The 27,396-nt window shown below is 40.7% G+C and overlaps 1 protein-coding gene across 1 annotated transcript in view; it reads right to left on the bottom strand.

Annotated features, from left to right (window-relative positions):
* The window catches only part of MAPK1 (mitogen-activated protein kinase 1), a 35,875-nt gene extending 8,485 nt beyond the window's left edge, over window positions 1-27,390 (bottom strand). The window contains exons 1-6 of the mRNA XM_042035184.1: window positions 27,065-27,390; window positions 10,271-10,453; window positions 9,043-9,232; window positions 3,543-3,659; window positions 1,702-1,816; window positions 1,022-1,153 (exon numbers count right to left, since the gene is read on the bottom strand). Coding sequence (XP_041891118.1) covers window positions 1,022-1,153; window positions 1,702-1,816; window positions 3,543-3,659; window positions 9,043-9,232; window positions 10,271-10,453; window positions 27,065-27,207 — 880 coding nt within the window. The 5' untranslated portion in view covers window positions 27,208-27,390. The remainder of the gene's footprint in view (window positions 1-1,021; window positions 1,154-1,701; window positions 1,817-3,542; window positions 3,660-9,042; window positions 9,233-10,270; window positions 10,454-27,064) is intronic.
* Between the last annotated feature and the right edge of the window lie 6 nt (window positions 27,391-27,396).

The following is a 27,396-nucleotide window of genomic DNA, read 5'->3' as shown; positions in this document are numbered from 1 at the left end:
TGCCCTGAGTGACAGCCAGCTCCTGAAAAGCTGCCCTGGCACAGCTGCTCTCGGGGTGCCATTGCCAAGGTGCCGCACCAAACGGCACATCCCCCCTCAGCTGAGGTACCAGCACTGCTGCCATCTGAGCTGTCAAAGCCCACGGGGAGGATTCTCACATCGATGAGCACTGTTATAAAAGCAGAATAAATCACTGCTGTTTCCCTCAATGACAGGGATAATCAGCTCCATACAGTTCTATCTGCAGAAATCAGCTTTTACATGGTAATTCAGTACCTGATCACATCCACTAACAGTAAATTATCATATCAGGTGAAAAAGAAGCTACTTACGAATTGTGCTAGAGCAGGTAGAAGAGCACTGTACTGTGAACACAACCACCCTTAAACTGTATGGAGTTGAGTTTAAAAGGTAATAATAGCTATCTAGCAAAACAAAATCATATTTACCCTTTACTAAAGCCTTGTAAGAAAGGCAACAATTATTACATTCCTTGCTTTTAGAACTTTTGCTCCACTTATCATAACTGAATTTTTTAACCCTTTAAATTTTAACCTCTCATGGTGCCTAAGGACCCCACTCACTGACGAGACCCTGTTTGGCCTACAACTGATGCACAGTCTGCACAAACTCTACCCAGGGCAGCGGCAAGCAGCTGCCTCCTATCTGATGTTAAAGACAATGTTCAAGACTTGTTTGATACCAGTGTCGAAATCCAGTGCCCATGTTCAGCACTTGAATAATGTCCTGTGCTTCCAAAGACACTGACAAGAGTTTGGATTTTACATGTAAGTTAAAGACCAAACTCCACAACAGACAACCTCAGAGTTACTAAAAATTGAATTTAAAAGATTAACTAGTATGAGGACTTTGTGCTGGTTTATAACTGTATATTAGATATATAGTGCTATTTTAAGGCACCTTCTTGTTCTATTTCCAATATAGAGAAAGATAAATTCTTAGGTTATAAAAACTCCCATCCTTCTATTACTTTGACACAATATAATAGAGCATAAAATACCTTTGGGGTCAGCGTTTGGAAACAGCCTGTTCCATGGTACCTTATTTTTGTGTGGTAAGGAAAGCAAGTAGTTTCTGGCCTTTAAATTTATTATACAATTCAAATCTTCTTGGGAAGGGGATCCAAGTATACCTAAAAAAAAGAATACAAACAATAGTACATTCTATGAAAAGCACATTAATACAGTTGTATCATATCTACTAAAACTCAGTATTAAAACTGCTGGGAAGGAGATTCCAGACCAAATGTTTTAAGAATATGAAATACCTGAGGAGTTTTTAGAAACTTTTACTAAAAACCAATTTTTTTAATAAATAAATAAATGCATCTGAGTTTTCTAATGATCTGTAATCTCTTAAAAAAGATCCCAGTAAGTGGTGTACCTATAGAAATTTTAAAAAATTTGACCTGGACCTAATAATATATAAGCTTTTTAAATTGTTTTGTTTTGTTTTAAAAATGCATCTGCTGACATAAATAAATTGGTAAGTATTCTCTAATTGTCCCCAAAACAATGATTACCTGTAGCAATTGCTGCAAAAATAACTAGAGGGAACAGATGACACACCAGCAGAGCCACACCTTACACACTGACCCACTGGAGAAAGACCAGCCCAGCTGGCAGAAATGATGGAGAGAGACAGATGGATGTGGAAATGCTGCTTTTCCATAAAGCTTACCAAGAATATGGTTAAGTTGGTCAAGGTAGTGTTTTCCTGGGAAGATAGGTCTGTTGGAGAGCATCTCTGCCAGAATGCAGCCCACTGACCAGATGTCAATAGACTTGGTGTAACCCTGCAAGTGAAGCAGAAACACATTTTTGTCAAATTTTTGCATAAGAGCAGAAACAAGTTACTTTAGTAAATTGTGGAAGTGCACACAAATCATCTTTTTCCTCTTTAGATTAGTCATGCTTGCTCATGCTGATTTGTTTTTCTGTACAAATGAAATAATTAAGAACCATATATCAAAACAGTACTTTGAAGGGGTAGCAAGAACTGAAGTCTCCAAGAGATGCTTTTCCAGAAGGATTCTTTAAGTTTAGCTAAATCTGTTACCAATTGCAAATTGTTGAGATGCCCTAATTTTACAGCAAGTTTAAACTAAAAAATTTTGGAAACCAGGTATTCTTAATTGCACAGCCCCTGCCAGCATGCTGAACACGGTGAAAGCAGCCGTCCTTCCTGAGGGGATCTAAGCAGCACTCCAGGAAGAGGCCTTTGGCAAAGGGGGGAAACAGCCAAACCAATCGTTGTTGGTTGGCTGCCCTGTACAACACAACAGGCAGGAAGAGGGGAAGATGCTGGGAGGAGGCCACACCATAACGGGAATGGAACAAACAGAGGAATATCCACATGTATGGATAACCTGTGCCATCCACAGGAAAAGGCACAGCAGTGACATCCAGCAGTGACAGAGACCCACTGTGCCTGGCCTGCTGCCACTGCTCCTCCCTTGGGAGGGGCTCTATCCTCACTGACCCCACAGCCACCGGGCATCAACTCCTCAGGGTGTCATCCCTTCACATTTGTGTTCAAGGCGCCATAATTATAAAATTAATCACTCATTAAGCCACGAACTTTTAAGCTGACCACCTCTTACAAACATAACATATCTTCTTTGTAGAATCTTCTGATAAGTGGATGTGGATAGCCACAAATACAGTCAAGCTGCCCTATGCTGTGGCCTCAGTGAGGATTTAAAATACAAGATGTGAATTTAAAATAAGAGAAGCTGGGGGAAAAAACCCTCAATTGGTCAGATGCCTATTTTCTAAAAGTGCCTTGGACACGCTATTGCCACAACAAAATAAACCCACCAATTGGAAAAGCTGTAAATCCTACAGGAACAGCAGTCATCCCAGAATATAAAGTACAGCCCCAGGTGTCACCCGGGTGTTTTGCTAACAAGTGTCTGGCCGTGGGAATGAACACAGGGGTTCTGAAGGACACCCACCAACCACAACAGGGACTGGATGCACCTTAAAATGGCCACAGAACACAACAGTAATTCCAAATATATAGAAACCAAAGGAATGATTTCATGAAGACTATGGGAATGCAATTAAGACTGACACATAAGAAGGATCACATGCCTTCATTCAGAATCAGATTCACCCTCATTATACACTCTAAACCTAAATTAAGATGTCAAGATAATATTAAGGCAACATTTGCAGCCTTGATGGAGGCAGCAATGGAATGCTCATTCCTAGCACTCCTGTCCTGCTCAGTGGCACAGCAACTGATGGAAGCAGTCTCATGACTGGCAAGGAACTGGAGGTGTGGAAGTGGAGCACGTGATTACTCAGTTCTAGTATCCAATAACTGATTCTGGAATCACACTTTATTGCAAGCCAGCTATAGCTTTATTGCAAGCTCTACTGGAAACCCATGCCCACTTCTCCCCAAGACAATGTGTGCGTTCTGATCCTAAAAACACAGAAAGGAGAAGCACAGTTGGTACCCACAAGGGAATAACCAGCAACAGCAGCACCACAGCAGCTCGCTGTGGCCCGTACCTTAGAATTCAGCATGATTTCTGGAGCCCTGTACCAACGTGTGGCCACATACTCTGTCAGGAATCCTGTGTGATCATGATCAGGATCTGCAACGCGAGCCAATCCAAAGTCACAAATCTGGTTTCAGAGAAGTAAATAGAAAAAAAAGGCACATTAGACACACATTTCCAATATTGTTACATTACTAATTCACCACTCCCCAATCAATGATGTAACACCTACAAACGCAGTGACGGCCACCTGTGTTTTTAGGAACAAATTATTGCACAAAGGTGAAGAAAAATGTTTTCAATCAATTACAAAGAATATCCAATTGCCATTCAGGGGCCAGGAAGAATAAACAAGAAAGAGAACAAGAGAAAAAAAGATGTTCCTGGTGCACAATTTATGTTCCACTATGGGCTTGCTTAACAGCATCTTTGCCAAACAGGTAGTAAGATACACTGCTCCAACCTCTTAGAAATTTGCCAGAAGACATAATGAAAAGCAAGTAAGACTTCCAGAAAACCTAACTAGCAACCAACATATTTTGTAACCAAGTTCAACACCCCATTTTACAAAAGCTATCATCATAACTGCATCTTTGCATGAAAAACAACCTATCCAATCACGACATAACGGTATACTGGAGAGATTATAGGCTGTTGAAAGAAGCATGAGCCTAAAAGAAAAAAAATCTCCCAAAAACTAAACACAGGCAAGAAAATATTTCTCAACCCTTTCTCAAGAAAATAGTTTTATCTAACCATGAAAAGAAAAACAAACACTGATTTAGACTAGTGAGTTCAGCAAAAAGAAAAAGGTGGTTTTAGTTATGCTCTAGTAGTGAGGCTCCATGGCTTTCAGAGCTATTTAGTGTCTAGAGAGAAATTAAGAAAATTGAAAATGTGAGGACAGACTGTTGTAAAGCAGAGCAGCTGTTCCTTTCTTACCATCCCAAAGGTCAACGGCAAGATTGTTGAGTGGTACATTAGACACATTCACAAGCTTCTGCTGCCCCCCAAAAAGTACCAGGTTATGATTGCCACACACACTGTACTTCCATGGAAGAATACATACTCTCAGGAAAAACAAGCATCAAATGTAGGAGTGGCAAACAGTGGGAGGTTCTTCTGCTACGTTTGTTTTACAGTATTTACTCCTAGATAGTTAATTGTGTACAGTGATTATACTGAAAATGTGAAGTGAAAATAGGCTGTAGTCAATAAAGTCAGTAATGCAAAATCCTACCAAAACCACAGAAACCTCACTGTGCTGTGGCAGGTATTTCTTAATTTTCCTGTAGGGACAGCCTGTCAGCGAAATAACTGATAGATCAGTTAGGGAAGAAATACTTCAGCTGACTAAAAGCTACATCTGAAAGACAAGATTCAGCAGCTGACTTTTACACAGAGGGTCTGAAGAAAAGGCAGTGATGAATGTCGTAAGCCAAGCTGCATGCCATTACTTTAGCCACAAATTTAAAAAGTAAACCCAACACCCTGAATCCTTAGCAAACAACCCCAAAAAGAACCTTTTTAAGCATGGCAATGTTCTCCCAGGCTACAGGAACAGAGCAGCTGCCTTGTGTGCAATTAGCAGCTCACATAAAGAGACTCAGTACAAATAATCAGAAGAGCCTCCTCTAAAGACAGAAACGAAGAAACTGTAGAGGACAGCTTAGAGACTCCAAAAAATAATTATGCAGCAGGCAAAAATGGTTATAATCTCTTCCTCCTAACCTCAGAAAAAAGCTAGATAAGATTACAGGCAAGGAGACGTGCAGAATCTTAGTGTTACACAAAAGCAAAGTGCAGTGGTTTGCTACTATTAAAACAAAAGAAGAAAGACACTCTCTGGTCCACAGTGAAAAGCAAGAACTGAATTACAGAAGGTGTCTCTGAATCTCTCAACTCAAGTAGAAAAATGCACATGGGATGGAAAGGAAGAACAAGGACAAAGAGTGCTCATTAAAATGACAAAAAGCCCCTGCTGACTGGAGCAGAAACAGGTTAAGCAGAAAAGCAGGAACACCATTAGTGAGAAAGACTTCAAGGTTGAAGCTGTAAGAAAGAGGTTTTGGCTGCAGAACTGACAGGAGTGATAGCACAGAGGGTAAGGGACGCTGGAGATCCAGGGCTCTGCCTGCAGCCCAGGGTGAGGGATGGGCACAGCTCTGGCTGTACCTGAGGAGGGCAGACACTTCCCATCCTGTGGCACCAGGACACACTGAAAGCAGCTGCCCTGCTGGGGGGGAATGTGGGGCCACTGGGCCCGTACAAATGATGATATGTAGCAGGCAAAGCACCAGGAGTTGGTTTTTAGGCTTCTCCACGTGAATGAAAATTAAAAAAAAAAAAAAAAAGAAGAAATCATGTGCGAGCAATATCGTAACAGGCAGATTTTCTTGGCATTTTGGCTAAGTCACAGCAGAGAACAAAAAACTGCATAATGAAAGACCCAGGTATATCAGTTAGTGCTTCATGCCTTGGAGAGACAGTACAGATGCTGCTGAGACAGAAGAAATTACTTCCCAGCTAAATAAAGAAATAAATAAGAAATGCCATCATCCTATTTATATATTTAGCTTCCACTTTTTGAAAACAATGTTCTAGCAATCAGTATCAGGGATGGTTGGGGTTTTTTTAAACAGAGATGGCTTAAAATTGGATGAAGCTATCAAGCAGATGGGAAGATTTAGGAGGATCACGTACATATGACCATTTACTAAGCAAATGAAATGACACCCAAAGGTACTATTAATACAGTGAAATATCTGCAGTTGTATTGTTGAGTAGCCTGTGCCTCTATGTGTGCATTTGTATAAAAGGAAACAGAGAGGCTACCATTAATTGTTACTGATAAGATGGTGGTTGAAACAGTTGCATCTCTAGAGTAATTGGAAAAATCCTGAAACAGACGCTAACCTGCCGTTTTCCTTAAAAAAAAAAAAAAAAAACAAACCTCCCCCATCACCTTCTTTTCACGCCTGTCACAGTAGGTAACAATTCTCAGTTGTTTTAGTAATTGTGAGTTTTCATTGTGTAGGCAGAAAAGCACAACTTACAGCATCACTGTAGTGTGTGCACGTTTTACCTAAGGCAAAGAAGGAGATTCTCAGCTGGAGTAACTTTGAACACTGAAGGCACTCCAACACACCAGTTGAGAACCTTGTTTAAAATAACTTGGGCTTCATTTTCTGAAATATATTAATGCCATTGGCCTAGGAAAATTCTATGGCTATGAGAGATTTTATGCAACTTACTTCATTTACAGAACTACAAACAGGTCAAATTGCTGGATGCAGAGAATCATGAAATCAAGTAAAAACCTTTCTAAAAGAGTTAGATACTATTTAGAGTATATTCCAGTCTGTCAGTGGCATGTCAGTGTACATTAATCTCATTCATGGGAAAGATGCCAGGCTGTGAAGGAGAACACCAGCATCTTTATTACACACGATTCTCACTAGAGAGATCCCAAGATAGTAGTTTTCGTGGAATCTTGAGTCTAATCTTCCACTTCAAATACATAACAAGAGACAGTACTTAAGTGACATGATGTACTTTCACCAACTTTCATTCACTGTGTGGTAAGTCACATTTAAGATCTCAAATATTTAGGTCTTTAGCTTTGCCTATGGAAACAGAAACACCTTTAGGTTCTGAACTCCTGCCTGAAGACTTTCAGCTGCTCACCACAAGACATAGGGCTCACAAACACATTATGTCAACAGAGACTCTTACTTTTCTTTCCTAGAAATTAAAGCATTAATACAGAGGTCAAGATCATGTTTAAGGGAGTAGAAAGAAAGAAAGAGCTCGTTATGACCTGTAGAACTGTGAGTTTCAGAAGAGAGCAACAACTCTCTCTCACAATGCCATTAAATAAAGAAGCTAACAGAACCACCACTCAAGATGGACAAACTTTCCACTGACCTTCTTCCAAAAATATGATTTTTAGTATGATTTTAAGTCGTTTGTTTCCACTGTATGCCGTGTTTGAGTTTATGTACCATTTCCTTCATGAAGGGGTTAATGCCTTTGAAGGGGTCTGATGTAACTACAGCTGCTGAAATCCCACAGCAAGAGCCAGAGGTGACCAGCCCAGCAGTGCACCAGGAAGAGCTGACAAGATGCAGTGGGAATATAAAGCAAATTGATCATGCAGCCAGTACTTAGAATGGACCAGCATACACAGCAAGGAATTGTGTGACACTTGGAATTGTGACAAACCTGTACAGCCCACAACTGGTTCACACTTTGAAGATTATTTTTGTTTTGTGGTTTGTTTATTGAGAAAGTTAGAGCTACACTAAAAAATAAAGGGTAATTAGGAGCAACACAGTATTCAACAAACACAGTTGTACCATCTCAGATCAAGAACTGTAAACTCTGCAATCTCACTCCATCAGTGGCCAGCAGCAAATACATGATGTACAGTGTAAAAGGCAACATATTCCAATGCCTCTCTCATCTTCCTTGGATTTGCCACTGTGGGACTAAACCACACAGAGCACTCAATAGGTTTTTTTTCTGCTAACTTGCTTGGTGTTTTTTTAAAAACTGCAACATCTACCGTGCTCTGTGATACCAAATTCCACAGCTTAACAATGCTGCAAGTAAATTTCACCCGCTCCTTTCCTCCCCCCCCCAGCCTTTTCCATAGGTAAGGACAGTGAACACAACTGCTCTCTATTCACCCTCCCTATGCCACTGACAACTTTGTCAAATTTTACTGGATTCCTCTGTTCCTCATGCACTATCTTCCAGCAGAGGAGATCCAGGCTAAATAGCTCTTTGTGATACGGAGAGGAGTACTTTGAATTCCTGGTCTCCTCATATCACAGGGAGAAGTGTGGTAACTATGATCACACTAAAGACTCAAAACTACCGAAAGGTACAGAATGGCATGGTTTTTGTTTTATTCTCTATTTCTGTTTTAATTCTTCACACTTGGTTTGCTTTACTGAATGCCACTAAGCATTGAGCTGACATTTTCCAAGAATCATAACAGCTCTAAGCTCATCCTTCTGTAGTATTAACGAGTACAGAGCCCATCTCTGGAAATGCAAATTAGGAACATTCTCTCCTTAAGTAATTGCCGTGCATTTAATCAGCACTGAATCTCACATGCCACTTTAGCTACCCACTAATACAAAGTCCTTTTCCAACAACAAAACATTAACAGTGTAAACAGAGAAACCAAATCTTGAAACATACCCAGTTCTGAGTTTACTTTTGAGGTAAACATGATGCTGCTTCAGATCAGTATTTTCATCCAGCTTTCAAAGAGGCTGTTTCCAAGTCAGCCTCCAGATGGAAACAGTGATGCACTCATCAACCTAACAGATTCTTAGTCACTCAAATCTTGATAATTATTTTATCAAACCAAATAATGTTTTGGCAATCTTTCCAGGACAAAAATCACATTAATCCCCAGTAAAAACCCCATATTCATGGTTATAGCAGTTCATTTACAAAGACCATGGCAGGAAAATCTGTAAGAAATTTCAACTCACCTTGAGATCACATGTGGTGTTAAGCAGCAGATTTGAAGGTTTGAGGTCACGGTGAAGCACATTGGCTGAATGGATATATTTTAACCCTCTCAGAATCTGGTAAAGGAAATAACAAATGTGGTCGTTGCTGAGGTGTTGAGTCTTTAAGAGCTTGTAAAGATCTGTCTCCATAAGATCTTGCACAATGTATCTGTGAGGCATTAGATGTAAGGCAGCAAAAAAACTTGGGTGTCATGTCAGGTATCAACACACAGTACCCAAGGAAACTTCTAGAACTTTTTTCCTCTCTTATTTGTCTGTTTGATGATAATTATGAAACTGCGTAGTTGATTCTTGCTTTAGAAGTTTGGAATCCAATCAATCCTGTTACGTGATGCAGCCCTTTACAGAAATAAGAGGCACCAGCATGTGATCCTCTCAAATTAATCATCATAAACCTCTATTTCTTCATAGTAGAGCTTGACTTTTATTGGAATCTTAATTTCATCTGATTCCTATCCTGCTTGCCAAGAAACAAAGGTGGTTTTTTGGTTAATGAATAATAAGCTTCCAAGATACTTGCTTGCAGTTGCATAAAAGCATGAAGGTAGAAGATCTCATAACTTCTGATCAATTTACTCTACCATCTCCCCACTTAAAAAATTCAGCTGTTCTTCTCTACTATATATTTATTATGCTACATTGAACACAACAGTCCTTTTCTTACCAAAATTAAATCCCAATATACTCAGTCAGCTGATTTTTTTTACACGATTGCAATGAAAATTAAAAGAAGGGTTTTTTTTTTTTTCTGCTTTGACAGGAATGAGTTAAGTAAAATTTTCTTCCTCCATAATTCAAGAAAATTTGAAACAATTATAGCAGTGTCTGGCCATTTTACTTGCTCCTCAAAGCAACCAGTTCTAGCAGCAGCTCTATTAAGAGCATATATAGTTTTAGAATTATGTGACTAAACTAAATCTTCTCTACAATGTTGAGTTCTTTGCCTTGGAAGATAGGAATTAACATTTTTTTCTTTTCCTGGAAAATAAAGAATAAAACTAGTGTTCATCAAATTTATAAATTTATCTACAAACTGATCAAATACTATTAACTTCCCTTTTTATTTACAATAATAGAAGCCAACTTTTATTAAAATTTAGGAAGGAAGAGGATGAAGGGGAAGAAACTATCAAAAGAGAGAAGACAACCATTACTAATGATGCCAAATAACACTTTGAAAGGATACACATCTTTCATCTGTTCAATAGTTGGAGCTCTGATAATGTCATTTATTCCAATAATATTCTCATGCCTGAAGCGCAGTAGGATCTTGATCTCTCTCAGAGTTCTCTGGCAGTACGTCTGATGCTCAAAAGGACTGATTTTCTTTATAGCGACTCGAACTTTGTTGACGTTATCATAAGCAGAACTAGAAGAGAATCAATAACATCAGTTATAAGGAGCATTAAATTCATTCAATTCAGAACGAAAGAATGTGAATTCAATTGAATATAGGGCTGGTGCATTTTGTTTACATTTACTTTTATCAAATGAGGAGAGGTGACAGTGACACACATCTTTTAGTTTGGCGAACTGACAAAACACTTGTTCTTTCACCAGCCCATTTGGGTCTCTACAACCATTGGCTTTCCCAGCTGACTTGGAGTCTGCTGATTTGTGGGTACTGCACAAAGGAAAAGGTATTTGTCTTCTTTATCAGCCTGTGCAACAACCAAGCCTGAGGCTTTTTCTATACGCTGTAATCATCAGAAGTTTGAGAAAGTTCATCTTACTGCATTCATGTTGGGGTGCAGAAAAACCTTCAGCAATCATCTTTCAAGCAGCAGAATTCCACATCCTGTGTCCAACTCCCACAGGTAATACCAATTGTCACCATCTTTCACACTTCCATCAATTTACACTGTTGACACCTCCGTAACAGACACGAAAAAACAAAAGGGATGGAGACAACATCTTTCCAAGTTCAATTCCAAAGATAACAAGAGTTTGAAGAAAGAAAGCTGTATCCAGGGACACACAAGGAGGGGAAGTAGGCAGCAGCACAATGAGGATCACATTGTGACTGTGACCTGCAGTAAGGAACTCACTGCCTCCTACATTTACAAGGTTGTCTCTCCAGGAGCTTAGAACTCCATTCCCAGCTACACCAATAAATAGGTTCAACACATTGTATTTCTGTTCAACATACCTAAGCATTCATGAAGAATATCACAGCGCAAGTCTAATTAAAGTCTTGGTAAAACATACCTAATCTTCTAAAATCTGGACTATGAATCCTTACAAGTTTTAGTATGTTTTCTACAGTCTTGTTAATATGAATGACAAACCATCTCATTATCATAGCTTCTACTTGTATTAGAAGTATATGGTAATTTAGTAATTAGAATTTAGACATATATATATATATGATTCTTGTTCCAACTCAAGCTCACTACTGCCCCATTAGGAAATTAAAAAATAATCAAGCCTACATTTCTGTTAGCCCCAACTATTCCATATAAAAATATAAGCATACTAGCCAAAGAGGCTTCACATCCCACCAATTTTCTATAATTGAGTCCCAGAACTTCCTTTGAAACTCTTTTAACTGGTCTTACTCTGCTGAGACATCCAGGTACCTGGTGACCAGGTAAAGCAGAATCAAGTACAAAAATCCAGCTAGAAAAGGATGCCTCAGAGGAATTCAAATGCCTGGCCACATCAAGGCTCTTCTACCACTAAGCGGAGATATGTTGCAACAAGGTGTTTTTGAGATGGTACTGTCACCACTGGATGCAAAAGTGTTTAAAATTTCTCACTTTCATTATTAAAATTGACATATAATTCAGTCAATTAGGGTCATCAGTAAGATCTTCATACAGCACATGCATACGCAATGACACCCTCTTTGAACGGTTTTCCCCACATAATCCCTTTGACCTGCCTGCATCCCTAACCCTGGTCTGTACCCACAGACGGCACCATTTATTTTCCTCTAGAAACACTGAACTCAAATGCTCCACGGGGAGCTTTGAAATGCCACATGCTGAGCAAGTATTCATTACAACTGTTGCTACTGCATATGTATAGATAACACATTAGCAGTTCCTCAGTCCCAAAATAGATAATAACCAAGTGCCGTAAGTGGAACTTGGCATCGCCTCCAAGAGAACTTGGGCTCCGGTAATTTTCTTAGCTCATCACCTGCGGTGCTTACAATAGACCAGTGAGGTTGGTCACAAGCAGAAAACAAAACTAGAAATAACTCTGAAGCATGAACACCCTGGATTTGGGAAAGAAATGGAAGAATCCTACGGGCCATTTCATCATTATAAACAAACCTCTTGCCTCCTCCTTTGTATTGACTGGAGCATTTTTTCTGCCACAATGCAGAATCTTACTTCCTTTCAAAGGACTGGACAGCAGCATCTATGCAGAGTACAAAAAGGCAAAATGCCAATATTTACCAGTTGATGCTGCTTAAATAAAAGCTCCTAGTCTCTTACAACATTTGATAAATCAGTTATTGCTTCTCAAGCAAAGGTTGTTTATTAATGGAAAATATGTATCTTTCCTTGTACAGATTAATGAACATGAATTCTTCAATTAAATATACCAAGATTCCCCCTCTTGTAGCTGTTTCACCTACAGTCCTTAAAGCATTTTCTTAGCAAAAGGTTTTTTGCTGTTATTTAGAAAAGGATAGATAATTTTGCATTCTGATGGTTCAACTATAATACACATGATTCAGTGAGGAAAAAGGCTGTGTATTTGGAGTAAAGATGCAATCAATTTCCTCTCCAGGGTACTTTCCCCATACAGTCATTCTCTCTTTGTATCAGATCTCCCCACATTAACACACCTAAGCTTTCATTGCCTCAGCTGATGAGAGCAAAACTGAAACACTGTCTGGTTGAAACATTAAAAGGGACACTGGATTTATTTCTGATGTCACACTTTTTGAAAGATGAGCCTTTCTGTAACATGATTAAACATCCAAGGGATTATCTCAATTTCTATGAGCAAGAAGCTAATCATACAAGCAGTCAGGTACACTTGCTTGTGCGTAATATTTTAAATGTCATGTATAACACAGGTACACTGAGAAACTGTATTATCTAGTTAACACCATTTCACATTGTCAGTCACAGCTCTTAAAGCACATATTGCTTTAAGTAAACTCTGTGACCCTTTAAAAATGCTTTCTCAATTTGACACATACTATAGAAAACTGTAAAAGCTACATTAGACTGAACTTTAGTGGAACTGAAGAGTCAGGCTACAACCAGACCCCTATTTGGCCTATGAAGCCATATTGAAATAACCAATTGACTATGCAGGAAACACCATAAACTCACAAAACTGGGTCCTTTGTAAGGCAGACTGAATCATTTCCCAAGCTTTCGCTTCATCCAACTGTTCATTGCCTGCCACCAGCATTTACACTCTCCTCTCCAGAGCTCTGCTGAAGAAACGCGCTGCTCATAGTGTGCATTTTAGTGTTTGCAAACAAAACCACTCTGAAGGTGCAAATGCAGGCCCTGGTGCATCCCCCCCTGCAGCCCATGCACCAGCTCAGCTCCGCGGGTTCATCTCATGGGTTCGTTCCAGTCTCAGCCGGAATTACAGATCTCATTGTATGACTCCTGATCACCCGTACTCCCCCTGCAGTCCGACCAGGATCAGCTCCACAGCACATCCCATCCGCCTCCCAGCGGATCCTAAATTTAGATTATTTGTATTCTGGCAGTGCTGTCCCAGTGTGCACAGTGTAATGTATTTGTCTGGGCTGTCAGCTTCTACTAAACCTCACAACAACTGGTTATATTTGCAATGAAGCAGTTAATTGGGACATCTTCTGAAGTCAGGAACTTTCTATTATCTTGACTTTTTTCCAGAGAAGATAAAAATCTGTAAAGTGCAAACAACAGTTCCCATATTAACAACTTTTAGAGTGCCAGTTTATAGCTTTCTAATCGTTAAGCACACGTACTGATCATTACCCACAGAACTGTACCATTATGATGAATCTAGTCACCAACACTTTAAATATTCAGATAGAAGGATTTATTTCTGCCCCAATCATGTGCAGCCTCACAAGCTGAAGCAACCATTCAGCTGTGAGTGCTATTTATCTGTAATGTGATAAATTTAAATGCAGATTTTGCAACTGCCCAACTGTTGTAGCCACAACATTACTCCTGTTTCAAGCTGTGGTTAGCAACCTATGACAACCTGCAATAGCACTGTTATTTAGATACTTTTGCAACATCATGTGAAAATCAGTACAAGCCCCAGTAGCAGAGTTTATCGTTCCTGATTTTAAATATCTTGTAAATATATAACAAAGTTTTGACTAAGTAAAACATCAAGCGCAACTGTACAAAATAAACAAATGAGCATTTATAACCCAAGAAGTTGCACCACATAACTTTTAAAGCCAGTTTTTATCCTTCTACTCTCTGGTACCAACTTCCTTTTTAAACAGGAGCCCAGGGAGGGGCTGCTTCCAAGAGCAGTGACCAGAAAGGCACCGCAGCTCTGAGCTCTGAGCCCACAGCACTGCCGGCTCAGGGGAGGGAAGCTTTTCACCAGGTACATGTGGCCGAGTGCCAAAGCTCAGCCCCTTCTGCCTACAATGCCTGCTGCATGTTCTTCCACCCATTCCTATTCCTCGCATGTTTCATTTGGGACAGAACGGGAACAAGTGAGAGCATGCTGCAGCTGCCGGCAGGAAAGGAGCCAGCTCCTGGCAGTCCCTGCATCCCACAGAGGGCTGGTCCTTCACACTGAAAAACAACTGCCTGCTCCTCTGCCACGCTGCCTGCACGCTTTCCCCAGCATGGGATGTTCTTCCAACACTTTGAGGATTATTCACCTCGTGGCTGTTTCACAGGCTGCTCTCAGCATACGCGCACACACACAAAATACACAATGCTACCGGCAAACATCCTAATTACAACTCTAAATAAAAGACGATTTGAAGTTTAAAAGGGATTTTTTTATCAGTAGCTTTGTGTTGCTGTGGAAACAGGATTCCAAGGGCATATCCAGAGATAAGAATCTTTCTGAGATATTGGATAATTCTGCTTACATTCAGAATAGGAAAGGCAAAAATAATTCCCAGCAAGCAAGCTGATCTATGGAGATCTTTATTCTTTTCATTCAGTCTACATTTAGCTCAATCATGGCCATTTCCACAACACACTGACATTTATCAAGTTACAATGCAAATAGCTTAAACTTATTTTTAAGACTGCTGTAAATAAAATAATGCAATATTATGAGACAGTAACAACCACCCTAACAGACTGTTCGCTACAATTTTTGGGGGTGGGGGAAGGTGGTTGCAGAAGTGCAGATTTGCAGAGGGTTTTGGGATTTTTTGGCGGGCTTTTTTTTAATAATCAGATGTTAACCCTTCCAGATTCTTCAGAATAATTAGTTTCTTCTTCTACATGATTAAGCCACCATCATAGTGTATTATTTTTTTAATAAAGAGAAAAGACTGGAAAAAGGATAAAAATAGTCAAAGACTATTTGAGGACACTGAGTAATGTGTCATTTTTACACTGTTTAATGTATTTTTTATAGCCAACTGTAAACACCTACGTTTACTAGAAATATTTGTTACTTTATTTATTCGTAACATTTTGAAGAGAAATAAGTGTATTGTTCATGAGGCTTTTTTATTAGCACTAATTTACAAAATCAGCACCTGGTTTTAGAAGGAACAAGTGCCTACTCATATTGGGATACATTTGCCGTGTTTCAAGAAACCTCAGTTTATGAACAGACAACCCATGTTGCACTCAGTTTTCGTTCTGATTTCTCAGCTTTCTCTAGAAGAGGTTTTCAATAACAAAGCGTTTCTTAGGTTTGGAAGCTGTGAATTCAGGAAATAAACTACAGAAACAGGGCCATCTTAATACACTTCTACTTTTCTCCATTAAAGATTTAGTTTTACAGACTAACTCCTACCATGTCAGAAAGTCAGCAACCCATGAAAACGGAGTTACCTCACTATTAGATTCTTTGAAAAACAACAAACAAATAAAAAACCCTTCAGCCTTGAGGCTCTAGTTGCTTTACAACAACTTTATAACAACTTTAACAGGAGCACCATGTACTCCTTCATCCTACTCTGAGGGCAAAAGTCAAATAAGCTGTAATTCAGGACTCTGGAATCATCTATTGGTTTGCTACAAACACTCCCCATTGATTATTACCTTCTTAGTCTTTGGGAAACATTCATAAGCACTGACAGCTTATAATGAAAAAAGAGGCCAAAAAACTTGAATTCAACCTTGAGATAGCTCAGAGCAAGTCTAGGTACAAGACCTGCTGTGACACACAGCTCCCCACTGAAAACCACTGACAATTGGTCCCCACTTTCTTGTTACAAAAATGGCAGCAGGAGACAACTGAGCAACAAGGGAACATTAAAATAACTATACAGGAGATGTGATCCAATTTGCAGCAGTATGAATCTGGCCTTACCTGAAAACTCCTAACTAAATGTTATTTGAAAATCTTGGGGCTGGTTTGAGGCTTTTTAAGTAGTTTTTAATCTGTCAAGATTCTTGTAACAATGGATAGGTTATCGCTTTGGGGTTTCTAAACCTTTTATCATGACCCCTCTGCAAAGCAATTGTCATACTTACAAAGTCCTCATGTTCTTTATATATTTTATATATGTATCTGCACATTCCTTACTCTTGTCATCTGTTGCTTATCACCAAATGATCATTACTAAGGCTTTGGTTCATTTTTTATTATAGAAGATACCTAAACAAATTATTTTTGTTTGATATTTCTTTCAAAGTTGATTGTTTTCTTTTCCAACAAGGCAGAAAAGAAATATAATTTCTAAATGAGTGCCCTTTATTTTACCACAACCATAGCAAGGTGCCCATGTGACCCCTGCAGACTCCACCATGCTTTTAGTCAACCTCTGAGGCTTACTGGGTCAAACTGGAACAGCATTACCTTCACCTCTACCATCTACTGCTTCAGTCATCTTCCTCTTAACAATCCAAATCAATCCTGATAATAAAGCTTCCTGCTACAATTACGCCAACTCCTTCCTCCCATGACAAAGGTGAATAATTACTCTGAAGCGATTTTACTCAGATCTGATCTACTACAGGTTATTACCCTTCACACCACAAATTCTTAAGGCACCTTCATAACCTCCTAAGGAGATTTGCTTTCATTTCATTTCATTGCATCTGCTCAAATAATTCTAATTGATACTGGTGAGACACTGGCACAGGCTTCCCAGAGAAGCTGTGGATGCCCCACCCCTGGAAGTGTGCCAGGCCAGGCTGGAGTTGCAGGAGCAACCTGGTTCAGTGGAAGGTGGCCCTGCAGGGGGTCGGTCCTACTTGATGCTTAAGGTCCCTTCCAATTCAAACAATTCTAGGCTCGAATAGGTTACAAAGACACAATTTTATTTTTCAGAATTTGAAAAGCAGAATTTGATGGATCCTTGCAAAAAATTCAATTTTAAGCTATTTACTATGCAGATAATAATTACTTAATAGTGTATTTTCTTAGATCACTCCTAGTATTTTGAAAACAAATAGCTAGTCATGCAAAATGGAGTCTGTTAAATTAATTACTTTTGCCAGAAGCTCAGTCAATTCATAAACCTGGGTGTGGCAGACCAGATGATTTGTGTTTTGTTAGCACCTACTAAACAGAACTATGAAGAGCAGCAGTTCTAGAACTACACCTTAATACTAGCATTAAAAAAATATTGGCTATTTCACCCAAGGTTCTGTACTGTTTGGCTAAAGATGTTATTTAATTTATGGTGTTTTGATTAATCTTAGTTGTTTGGAAAAAAAATCAATTCTCTCAATCTCTTCTAATACGTATTTTTCTTTCCATGCCTTTAGCTGTAGAACACTGTGACTTCAAACCACCATGTATGCCTACTCTGTTTTATGCCACTTCACTTCGTCTTCAGAAAATAGAAAACTCTTACATCTCACTTTATCTACTTCTTCCCTTCCCACTTCCCTTCCCTATTTTAGAGGTTTACTGGTTCTCCACTGCCAGTATTTCCTTTGATAGCATTGATGCCAAATTTAACAAACTTCACTGCTATGTTTAAAAGGCCTTTGGCTATCTGTGAAATAGACCCTTGATTCCAAAGGCACCCATTGCTTTTGATAAAATATTACGATATTAAATATCACTGTTTTTCTTCTCAATATATAAATTCCTGTGGGAATGAATTTTGGGCTAAAATTGTAAGAGCTCCACAACATGAGACAACCTAAGTCTCACTGCATTCAAAGGAGTGGTTGTGGTTCACTCTCCCTTTTGTGCCTCACATGCCTTTCTCACTTTTTTGATATGAGCAGTGCCCTTTTTTGTGTCAGTTCAGAGAACTGAAGCAGCTCAAAGTTGAAGCAGGAACAGTAAAGAAGCCTTTACCTGCATAGTCCTGTTCCCTTCCTGTGTCAGCACCAGCACTCACAGGGCTTTGTGTCCATCATTTCAACTTATCACCTTTCAATTTTACTGTTTTATTAAGTCACTCTTCAGCTAAACCAGCTTTCCAACACAGCAAATGCTCCAGCTGTGCAGGCCCCAGGAGTGGAGGAAGAAATGACAGAGGGGAGGCGTGGAGGGAAAAGCTGCCCCTGCAGCAGCAACACAGCCTGAGATGAGCACAGGTCAGCCCTGCAAAGCTCAGCTCTGGAAAGCTCAGCTCAGGTGTCTGGGCCTGCCAGGAGAACTCAGCCTCCACACAGCCCATGAGGCGCCCACCATGTCCCCCTGCACTTAAGGCTCCCCAAGGGGCAACAAAAAGCCACCACAATAAAAAAGGAGAGGTCAGTAACATCACCACTGTTACTCCAGAGCCTGGAAAACAACCACCACACCCCCAAGCAGCAAAGCAGGAACCATAAATGCATGCAGGAAACATTTCTCCTTTCCTGGAGAGGAGGGAGAGCACTGCCAGAGAGCTGTGAGTGGTGATGGGATTAACAAATCCTTCAGTGTGGTTTAGTCTTTTGTCTGCTAAGGTTCTAATTTGACTTATATCTCAGATACTCCTCCTAAAATCAGCTTATTTAATTGATTCCAAGCCACATAAATCTTCAGAAGAGATAGTTCACAGTATTTCATTCCAACAGAAAATAGAACAAAATCATCCATGTACACTAAAAAGCAGAGATTTTCCTAAACCTGATGTAGAAATGTCAGTGCAAAATGAAAACTATCCCAAAGCACTGATGAAAACAAGGTCATTGCTACTGTCCACTCTGCCGTGGTTAGTTCAGTATTTCACTTGCAAACCAAAACACAACAAAACAACCAAACCACTAGCACTGAGTGTGCATCTCACCACTATCAGAAGTTATTTCCCTTCATATCTGATTACAAGGCATTTTCTGCATGTTTGTTCCACCTTTCTAACAAGACATGCCAACAGTAAACCCTCAGCATACTCACAGCTTGGTGTTTTGTTCAGAGGAGGTATCAGCATTAAAACACTCTGGCTACTTTAGCTGAAAGGAAGCTATTTCACAATTACAAAACACTTTAAAAAAATACAATATAAAAGTCAACCTGGATGTAATTTGGGATATTTTGCAACATCCAAATCCCAATAAAATTGGGCAAATTCTGGACTGAAGCATTTTGGGGAGTATTGATTTGGAGTGCTCAAATTATCTTAAATTTTACATCAGCAATATTTGTGGAGCAATCTGCCTTCCTTCCAAACAGGCAAGAAGTAAGGTGCCACAGTGGCATCTGCTAATTTTAAAAGAATCTGCAAAATGAAGCAATTGCACATTATAATCTGTAAGCCTAATTGCGAGTTGCTGGTACTTAAAACATACCTACAACACAGACGAATTACTTTCCACCATGTAACAAAAACTCTCATTTGCATCCTAATCACCACAGAGTATTTCAGTATTTTATGAAAATTCTCTTAAAATACAAAAGAAGAACTTCCAAGAGAAGAGATTTCCTCTTAAGAGAACTTAGGCAGTTGGGATTTTGGGTACTGCAAACCAGATGGACAGTAAAAACATGTGCACCACAACGCTGTTAAAACAGGACTGTTGTGAAGATCCTGCCCCAATCTAACAGAAAAATATTTCTATTACAGCCTTTCTACAAGACATATATACACAAACCAGTATTTAATCCACCACTAAGAAGTCACTGGGCTGGAGGGGCACAGCACAAGCCCAGGCAGCGTGGAGGCAGCCGGGGCACCAGGAGGCTCCCGGGTGCAGAAGGGGCTGAGGGGACCCGAGGCTGTCCCTGTGCTGGCTCTCCTCAGCGGAAATGGGTGGAGACAGGAATGCTTGTGAAACAGAAACCAACTCCTGCACCTCGATGGAGCACGGGAAACCCTGCCAAAGTATCTACCAATAGCTCATCAAATAATCCCATCTGAATCAGTGACATTTATTACGAACTGGATCTTATTAATCTATCTGCTCAAAGCTGACAATGAAGTGTATTTGGATTTTTGTGCATCTTGCAAAAAGATGAGTTTGAGAATAGCTTCTTCATATACCCAAAAGTTGTATTAAACCAAAGGAAAACAAGCTCCCTTCTGAAAAGGAGATTCATCCCCAAGCAAACCACCATCTTCAATAACTGTCCTGCCAACTAGTAGAATGTAGATTTTACACAGACAAATCACCTGAAACAAACTACACTGCTGAATTTCACATTATTACACTATTATTTTTATTTACCTTACAATACAGTAAAATAAAAAGTTCTATTTTTGAATATGTTTATAGCTCCATACACTTCATTTAAGTGATCTGGAAATCAAAATCAAATACAATAGAAATCACTTAATAAAATGTTTCTGGGTTTGGGATTTTTTTCCAGATATTATTTTTGAAGTTCCTAAAATACTTCACTTTAAGTGAAAGCATTCTCCAAATTATCAGAACAACATCCAACTTCATCCATGAGCAGTGCCAGCTCCCAGCGACAAAGGCTGACCAAGGACTGGGCTGTGTTACATGCGCAGCCAGCAGGTCAAGGGAACTGGTTCCTGCTGTGAGGGCACATCTGGAATTCTGCACCCAGTTTTCCTCCCTCCCAGTACTGGACTAAATCCAGCAGAAAACCATTAGGATGCACAGGGAACAGAAGGATGTGACATTAGAGAAAAAAAATTGAAGAAACTGGGTTTGTATAGGCTAGGAGGGAAAAAGGGGGTGGTGATGGTAAACATCCAACTGCTCTTTTAAGTTACATAAAGGTGAATCACTGAGAAAAGTGATCCAGACTCCTCTCAGAGACAAAGAGTACAAAGGACAAGAGGGGATGGTCCCGAGTTGCAGCAAGGCGAACTCTCATATTTTTAAGGGGCAAAGTTTCACTGGACAATTGGTTCAACACTAAAACCAGAAGCTGCCCATAGATGTAGAATCTCCATCCCTGGAGATTTTGGAAATATTGAGTGGACACGTTGAGCAACTTGGTCTAATTTTGACATCACTCCTGCTTTGAGTAGGAGGTTGGACTACATGACCTCAGAAAGTCCCTTTCAACCTACATTAGGCTGTGAAATATTCCATAGCAAGATGTCATAAAATATTTTCATTAAATATCAAATCAATCAGTTATTTTCATTTCTAGATCACAGCTGAAACCTATGACAAGGCATCAACAGAAAAAGCATTAAAAAAATTACTATGTTGGCGAAGTACTAGTTTTCAACACAAGCTGAGCTCTACACCTACTCAGTTGGTAAAGCACCAACTCTTCTGTGGGCTGTAGATCCCCACCCCTGAACAAGGAGCCACTGAACTAACAGAGCCTGGTGTCCCACAAATACACATTTCTAGTCTCAGGACTACCAATAAATCAATCTGTGAAACTGGGGCATGTCATATCTCCTTGGGGAGTCTGATTTCTCACATGTGACCTGATGCAATCTCTTCCCCAGTGGAGCAGCATATAGGATCTCTTCACTCTAGCAAAATACCTATTTTTGCAAAACTTGCAGAATATCTTCCCATCTTGAAGACTTCCACCATCTGCAAGATTTGATGGAAGGCAGGCAACAGGTACTAGAATCATATGTAAGGGTATGGGAGATGGACTGACGCAGCCACATACAGATGCTGTGAACATATAAGCCTTTTTTCCTTAATAAAGCATGCTTCAAAGAAAACCCATAAGTTATCTCTGTCTGTTTCCATGGGATGGATCATGCTTTGCTACAAAAAAGTGTATTTATTTATAAAATGCAAGTGTCCATGAGCTGCACTCTCCAGCTAAGCCAGTATCCCACTGCTTTGGGCTGGCAGCAAAAGTTGCTACCTCTCATCTTCCACAAACTTGGAAGACAGCTCTGACACAGAGCAAGTGGCTGCTGCCCATCCCTGCTGCACAGCTTGTGAGGGCCCACCTGTCCATCACTGGGAAGAGCAGGAAAAGCAGCTCTAATTGCTTCTCTGGGTTCCCACGCCAGGTTAGGCAAGTGCTAGAAGCCTGAGTGACTGAAGGGAAGTGCTTACATCTGCCTTCTCCCCAGAGGGAAGAAGCTGATAACTAGCCACCAATTACACTCCCTAATTCCCTCCTCTGATCCTTGCACGGGAGGGTTGGCTAACTTGTATCAGCTCCCTGTTCTCCTTATCACGCAGACAGAACATGTTAATTACCCATACTCAACCTGGGCTCCCTAAAAGCACACGCAAACAGGGACACGGATCCCTGCGCTGGCTCCATCATTAAAGGGCTCTCTCTCTCTGGATCAAGGCAAAAGTTAACAGAACAAACACGACAGGCTGTTTCTGATCACTGCCACTGAGCGGACCACCCCAAAAATCAGTCTGACCCCCACAGAGGATGAAAAAGCTACCTTTTTATGTAACTCGAAAGAAACTATTAGGCAACCATCAATCCCATTCAAGTTTTCATGTTTAAATATAAATATCTATGCCTTGCAGATCATTCTATTCCTGATTTCTTTCTGATTTTAGTTTCTTTATTAATATGCTTCTCTTCATTTTAAATTATCAAGGCTCTAAAAGTAGGGCTGTTCCATGAGACAGTAGAGAGAAGTGTAACTTTAAAGAATCTACTGCCAAATATTTGAAATATTCTTTTCAGCATCACTTTAACATTTATCTATTGACTACCTAACTTCTAATATCACTCTTTCACAGCACATCAGTAACACAAAGCTCTCTTTGTAACAATGCAAACTCAAAGCAAGAAATCAACGACTTGAGCTTGAAAATTATTTTCTTCCAACTGCACTCATCTGCATTCAACTGCTTATTTATAAGCAGTTATTTGAAGCACTGATATTACTTCACATTCATATAAGCTTGATGACCAAAAAAGCTTCCAAAAACTAGGATAAAAATGAGAACATCCCTATCACATTCAATTCACCACTTCTTTCCAAAACAATTCTTTTTTTACTGTCAAATTATATTCCTTGCCAAGTTACTACTGACCAACTGGATGAAGAACAAGTCACGCCAGAAATTTAAAGCTCAGCTCTATCATGTTTTTATTGCTGTTCCAGTGTATTTGAAGTATGGCTTGTTAACAGGCTGCTTTAAAAAAATACTACTACTAATAATAAAACCAAGCCCACATTCGGGGAGAAAGAAACAATCCCAAAAATTTTTCCCAGTTTGTTGTGTCTGAAAGGTATTTCTGAAACTTTCAGACCTGGTCTAAAAGTGGGTTCCATCTGACTCTGATGTCGATAACGCCCTATCAATGAATGAAAGAGAAAGTCACCTAAAGAACTTTACACCAACCCCTCTCAAAACAACTAATTCTTAAGTGAAAGCAGAGGGGAAGAAGACAACACAATATTTACATATATTTGGATAAATTAACTGAGCGTAACAAACATGACTGTATGACTAAGTAATTGTTCAAAGAATGTCCTGCAGTCCTAGGAAGTGCTGAGGATCTTGGCTCAAACTTTGCTCTGTGCTCACCCCCTAGTTTCACACGCAGAATGACCAAAACAAAAACAGTTAGAAAGGGGCTCTGACAAGGATCCACCTCCTGCCACTTCACCCTCTGCAACAAGAGTAAAGCACAAGCCTGTATCACAGGCTGAACGTTTTTGGCAGAGTTGAACTGGAGGACATTAGGATGGGGTTTGGCCTGATAACGTGCCTTTTCTGCTTACGAAGCTGAGAAAGTGCAACCACAACACAGCAGTAAATATACTGCTCTGCTGAGTTTATTTTTACTCAAAACCTGATTATGTAAAAAAATGACTGCACTAGGGAAAATAGTTAAATGCCTTTAAAGGTTTTCAAACCCAGATGAGAGAACATTCACATACAGTCTCTTCAGCCAACATCTTCCTCTATTTCCTGTACTGGTATTTTATGTTGTGATCAATATTTCTCAAACATTATTCTCTCTGCTGCAAAAATCAAAATGGAAGACTGATCGTAACAGCACTACCCGAAGAATACTTCATTTGCCCTTTTACTCATATAATCAAAAGCATTTTATTGTTTTCAAATCCCTAATCCAATAATCTAGAAACATAAGAATCACGATAAAAACGAGAAAGAGAGTGAAGGATTTTAAGAGTCAAAAGACATTCGTCTGCCATATAACAAGCCTTATGGCACAGTGTACTTGTAAATAACCATCATCTCCGAAGAGGTCCACATTAGCTGCGGGTTTAAAACAAAACCATCAGAGCCTGCTTTGCTTTCCTTTATTAAAGTGTACAAATTTAAATGGATTTTGTAGTTGCAGGAAACATCTCCATCTGCACACTCACAGCTTGCCCTCTACGCCACCCCCCAAGGGAGAAGCTTCTGCAGATCCTCACTGCATTAGCAACCAAAGCAAAACACGAAACACAGAGCATTAAACTGCATAACCTGCATGGCTGTGATTGATAGGTAATTGCATTTCATCGCAGTCACTATAAAACAGCCCAGCTGCTATGGCATTAACTACAAGTGCATCCAACACTTTCCTGACCAAGTACACAGTATAAACTGAGACTTTGTTCCCTGTCATTTCACACCCAAGGCACAAGAGCAATAATCAAGAGCACAAAATACATAACGTGACATTTTACATTAATAAATTAGAGTAGAAAACACAGAATCCAAGTGTATATTTCAACTGAACTGGAGATTTAGAATTTTTGTTAGTAATTTTGTACAGCATTCACAGCAGACACAAAGTGTGAGAAGAAGCTTTCAAATAAAAAACCTTTTGGATTTGGAGGGGAAACAGCTTCAGTGCAGAAGTTTACCACACACTATTTGGAGGGGCAGAAGTGGCCCCATTTCCCCTGTATCTGCTCACTGGCACAGGGATGCCAAAAAAGGGCATCAACTGCCATTGTGCTGCTTCTCGAAGTCCCTGATCTGTGGTGAAATAGTTTAGCTTTTCAGTTTGTCTGTGAAACACAGTTTTTAACACCTCGTTGATGTGAACTGGACTGTCCCCAGCACACACCTTGGCAGTGCTATTCCTCAGGACCTTCAGAAACCTGACCGTGAATGCAAACCAGTGCAGCCACTACTGAGATTATCTGCACCCGTTTCCTTGCCCTGGCTCAGATGATAAAATAACCATAATAAAATACAGCCTGTACCAGAAGCTACATCAACAAGTTTTGGACTGGATATATTGCTGCGATTTCTAACACTGAAACAATAACAAGGATATTTTTACACTGTAAATGGGATTTCTGATTTACATTTTGAAGGTTCTTCCCGTAGCAAAAAAAAAAAAAAAGTGAAGGCCACAACACAAGAGAGGCTCATCTCCCAGCTAAACTCAGGCCTAGATGAAAGCTCCCCTCCCTGAAACACACAATGACTTCATCCTGACAGGCCAGCACAATTCAGTGACTATGTGCAAAAACCTACAGCTATAAAAATCTGTAACACACAGCTGAAGGCTGTGAGGTGTCCTTGCTGAGAAATGCACTGCTTTACAAAAGATTCCTTATCAGAGAGAGAAATTAATGCTGATAAAGCTTTCATGAAGTCACAGCCTGTAAGTAAGTCTCATTTAGTATCTCTGGTCAAAAATCCTACTGAAGAAACAGAGGCAGTGCTGGAAGAAAGTTGATAAAACAACAACAAAAAAGAGTTTTTCACCTGTATCCTTTAGGTTATCTCAGGAGTAAATGTGTTTTTTAACTAATGGAAGGGGTTTTACTAATGGAAGACAAAATATGAAATCCTAAGTAACGTCACTGAGCATGCCAGGTTTATAACCCAGTCAACAGATACACGGATCACACAGCATCACCCCAGCTCACTGAGATTGCTAAAAAAATCCATCTCACACTCTTTATCCAGTTAGTTCACGTTTTTTGTAGTTCGTTAACCTCGCTCTTTAAGACCGATGTTACGCAGAGCAAACACACACGATCGCTTTTTAGTGAGACTTAGTCTAAGTCTTTATAATGCAATATAATCTAGAGCTAGGATAACTGAAGAGAACTTTCACCTGCACACGTTAACGCAGGCACTAATCCGGCCGGCTCTGCAGCACAGACAGCGCGTCCTGAGCAAAGTCAGGCAGCGGCAGCAACTCCTATGCTCAGATTCACCTTTTTTATCCCCGCGACCTCGGGCTGCTGCAGCCAGGTGAGCCCTCGCTGGGAGGGACGCGGGGCTGCCAGCAGGATTTACCACCTTCCCCCCCTTCCTGAACGTCTGCAATCGCACTACGGAGACGGCGGAAATAACGAGAGTGACCAACTCCAGAGGAGGAAGATATTAAAGAAAATAAACGCAGGAGCGAAACAAAACGAGAGCTCAGCTGCATCCACCGACGGAGGGATGGGGGGGTGCAGGGAGGGAGGGCAAAGAAGGGTGATGCCGGAGGGACAACCTCGGGAACACGCAGGGAGAAGCAGAGCTGAGGAGAGGGAAGCAGAGCTGCTCCCCCTCCCCGAGGGCAAGGGCGGGCTGGGCCCGCGGCCGGGCAGGGCGGCGGGAGGGAGGGAGGGAAAGGAGGAGGGAGTTGTCCGGGGCAAGGGCGCTGCCCCGGCGGCCGCACTCACCACACCATGCCGTAGGCCCCCTCGCCGATGTAGGAGAGGTTGGTGTAGCGCGGCCCCACGTCGAACACTTGTCCCCGCACCATCTCCGGGCCGCCGGCGCTGGCGGAGCCGCCCGCAGCCCCTGCCCCCGACACCGCCGCCATGTTGTCCGTGCCGGGAACCGCGGTGCCTGCGTGCGGGGGGGCGGAGGCGGGCGAGGAGGGGGGCGAGGAGGAGGATGAGGGAGGGAGGAGAGAGGAGGACGAGCAGGAGGAAGGAAGAGGCGCCGGCCGCTCCGCCGCTCCCGGCCCGTCGGCCCCGTCAGCGCCGAACCCGCCGCGGCCGCTCTGAGG

Source organism: Corvus kubaryi, unplaced genomic scaffold (genome assembly GCF_017639235.1).
Source record: "Corvus kubaryi isolate FWS band 111438036 unplaced genomic scaffold, C.kubaryi_AGA036_p1.0 37382, whole genome shotgun sequence".
Lineage (NCBI taxonomy): Eukaryota > Metazoa > Chordata > Aves > Passeriformes > Corvidae > Corvus > Corvus kubaryi.
The sequence above is the reverse complement of the archived record's forward strand: the minus strand, read 5'-3'. Positions and strand labels throughout refer to the sequence as shown.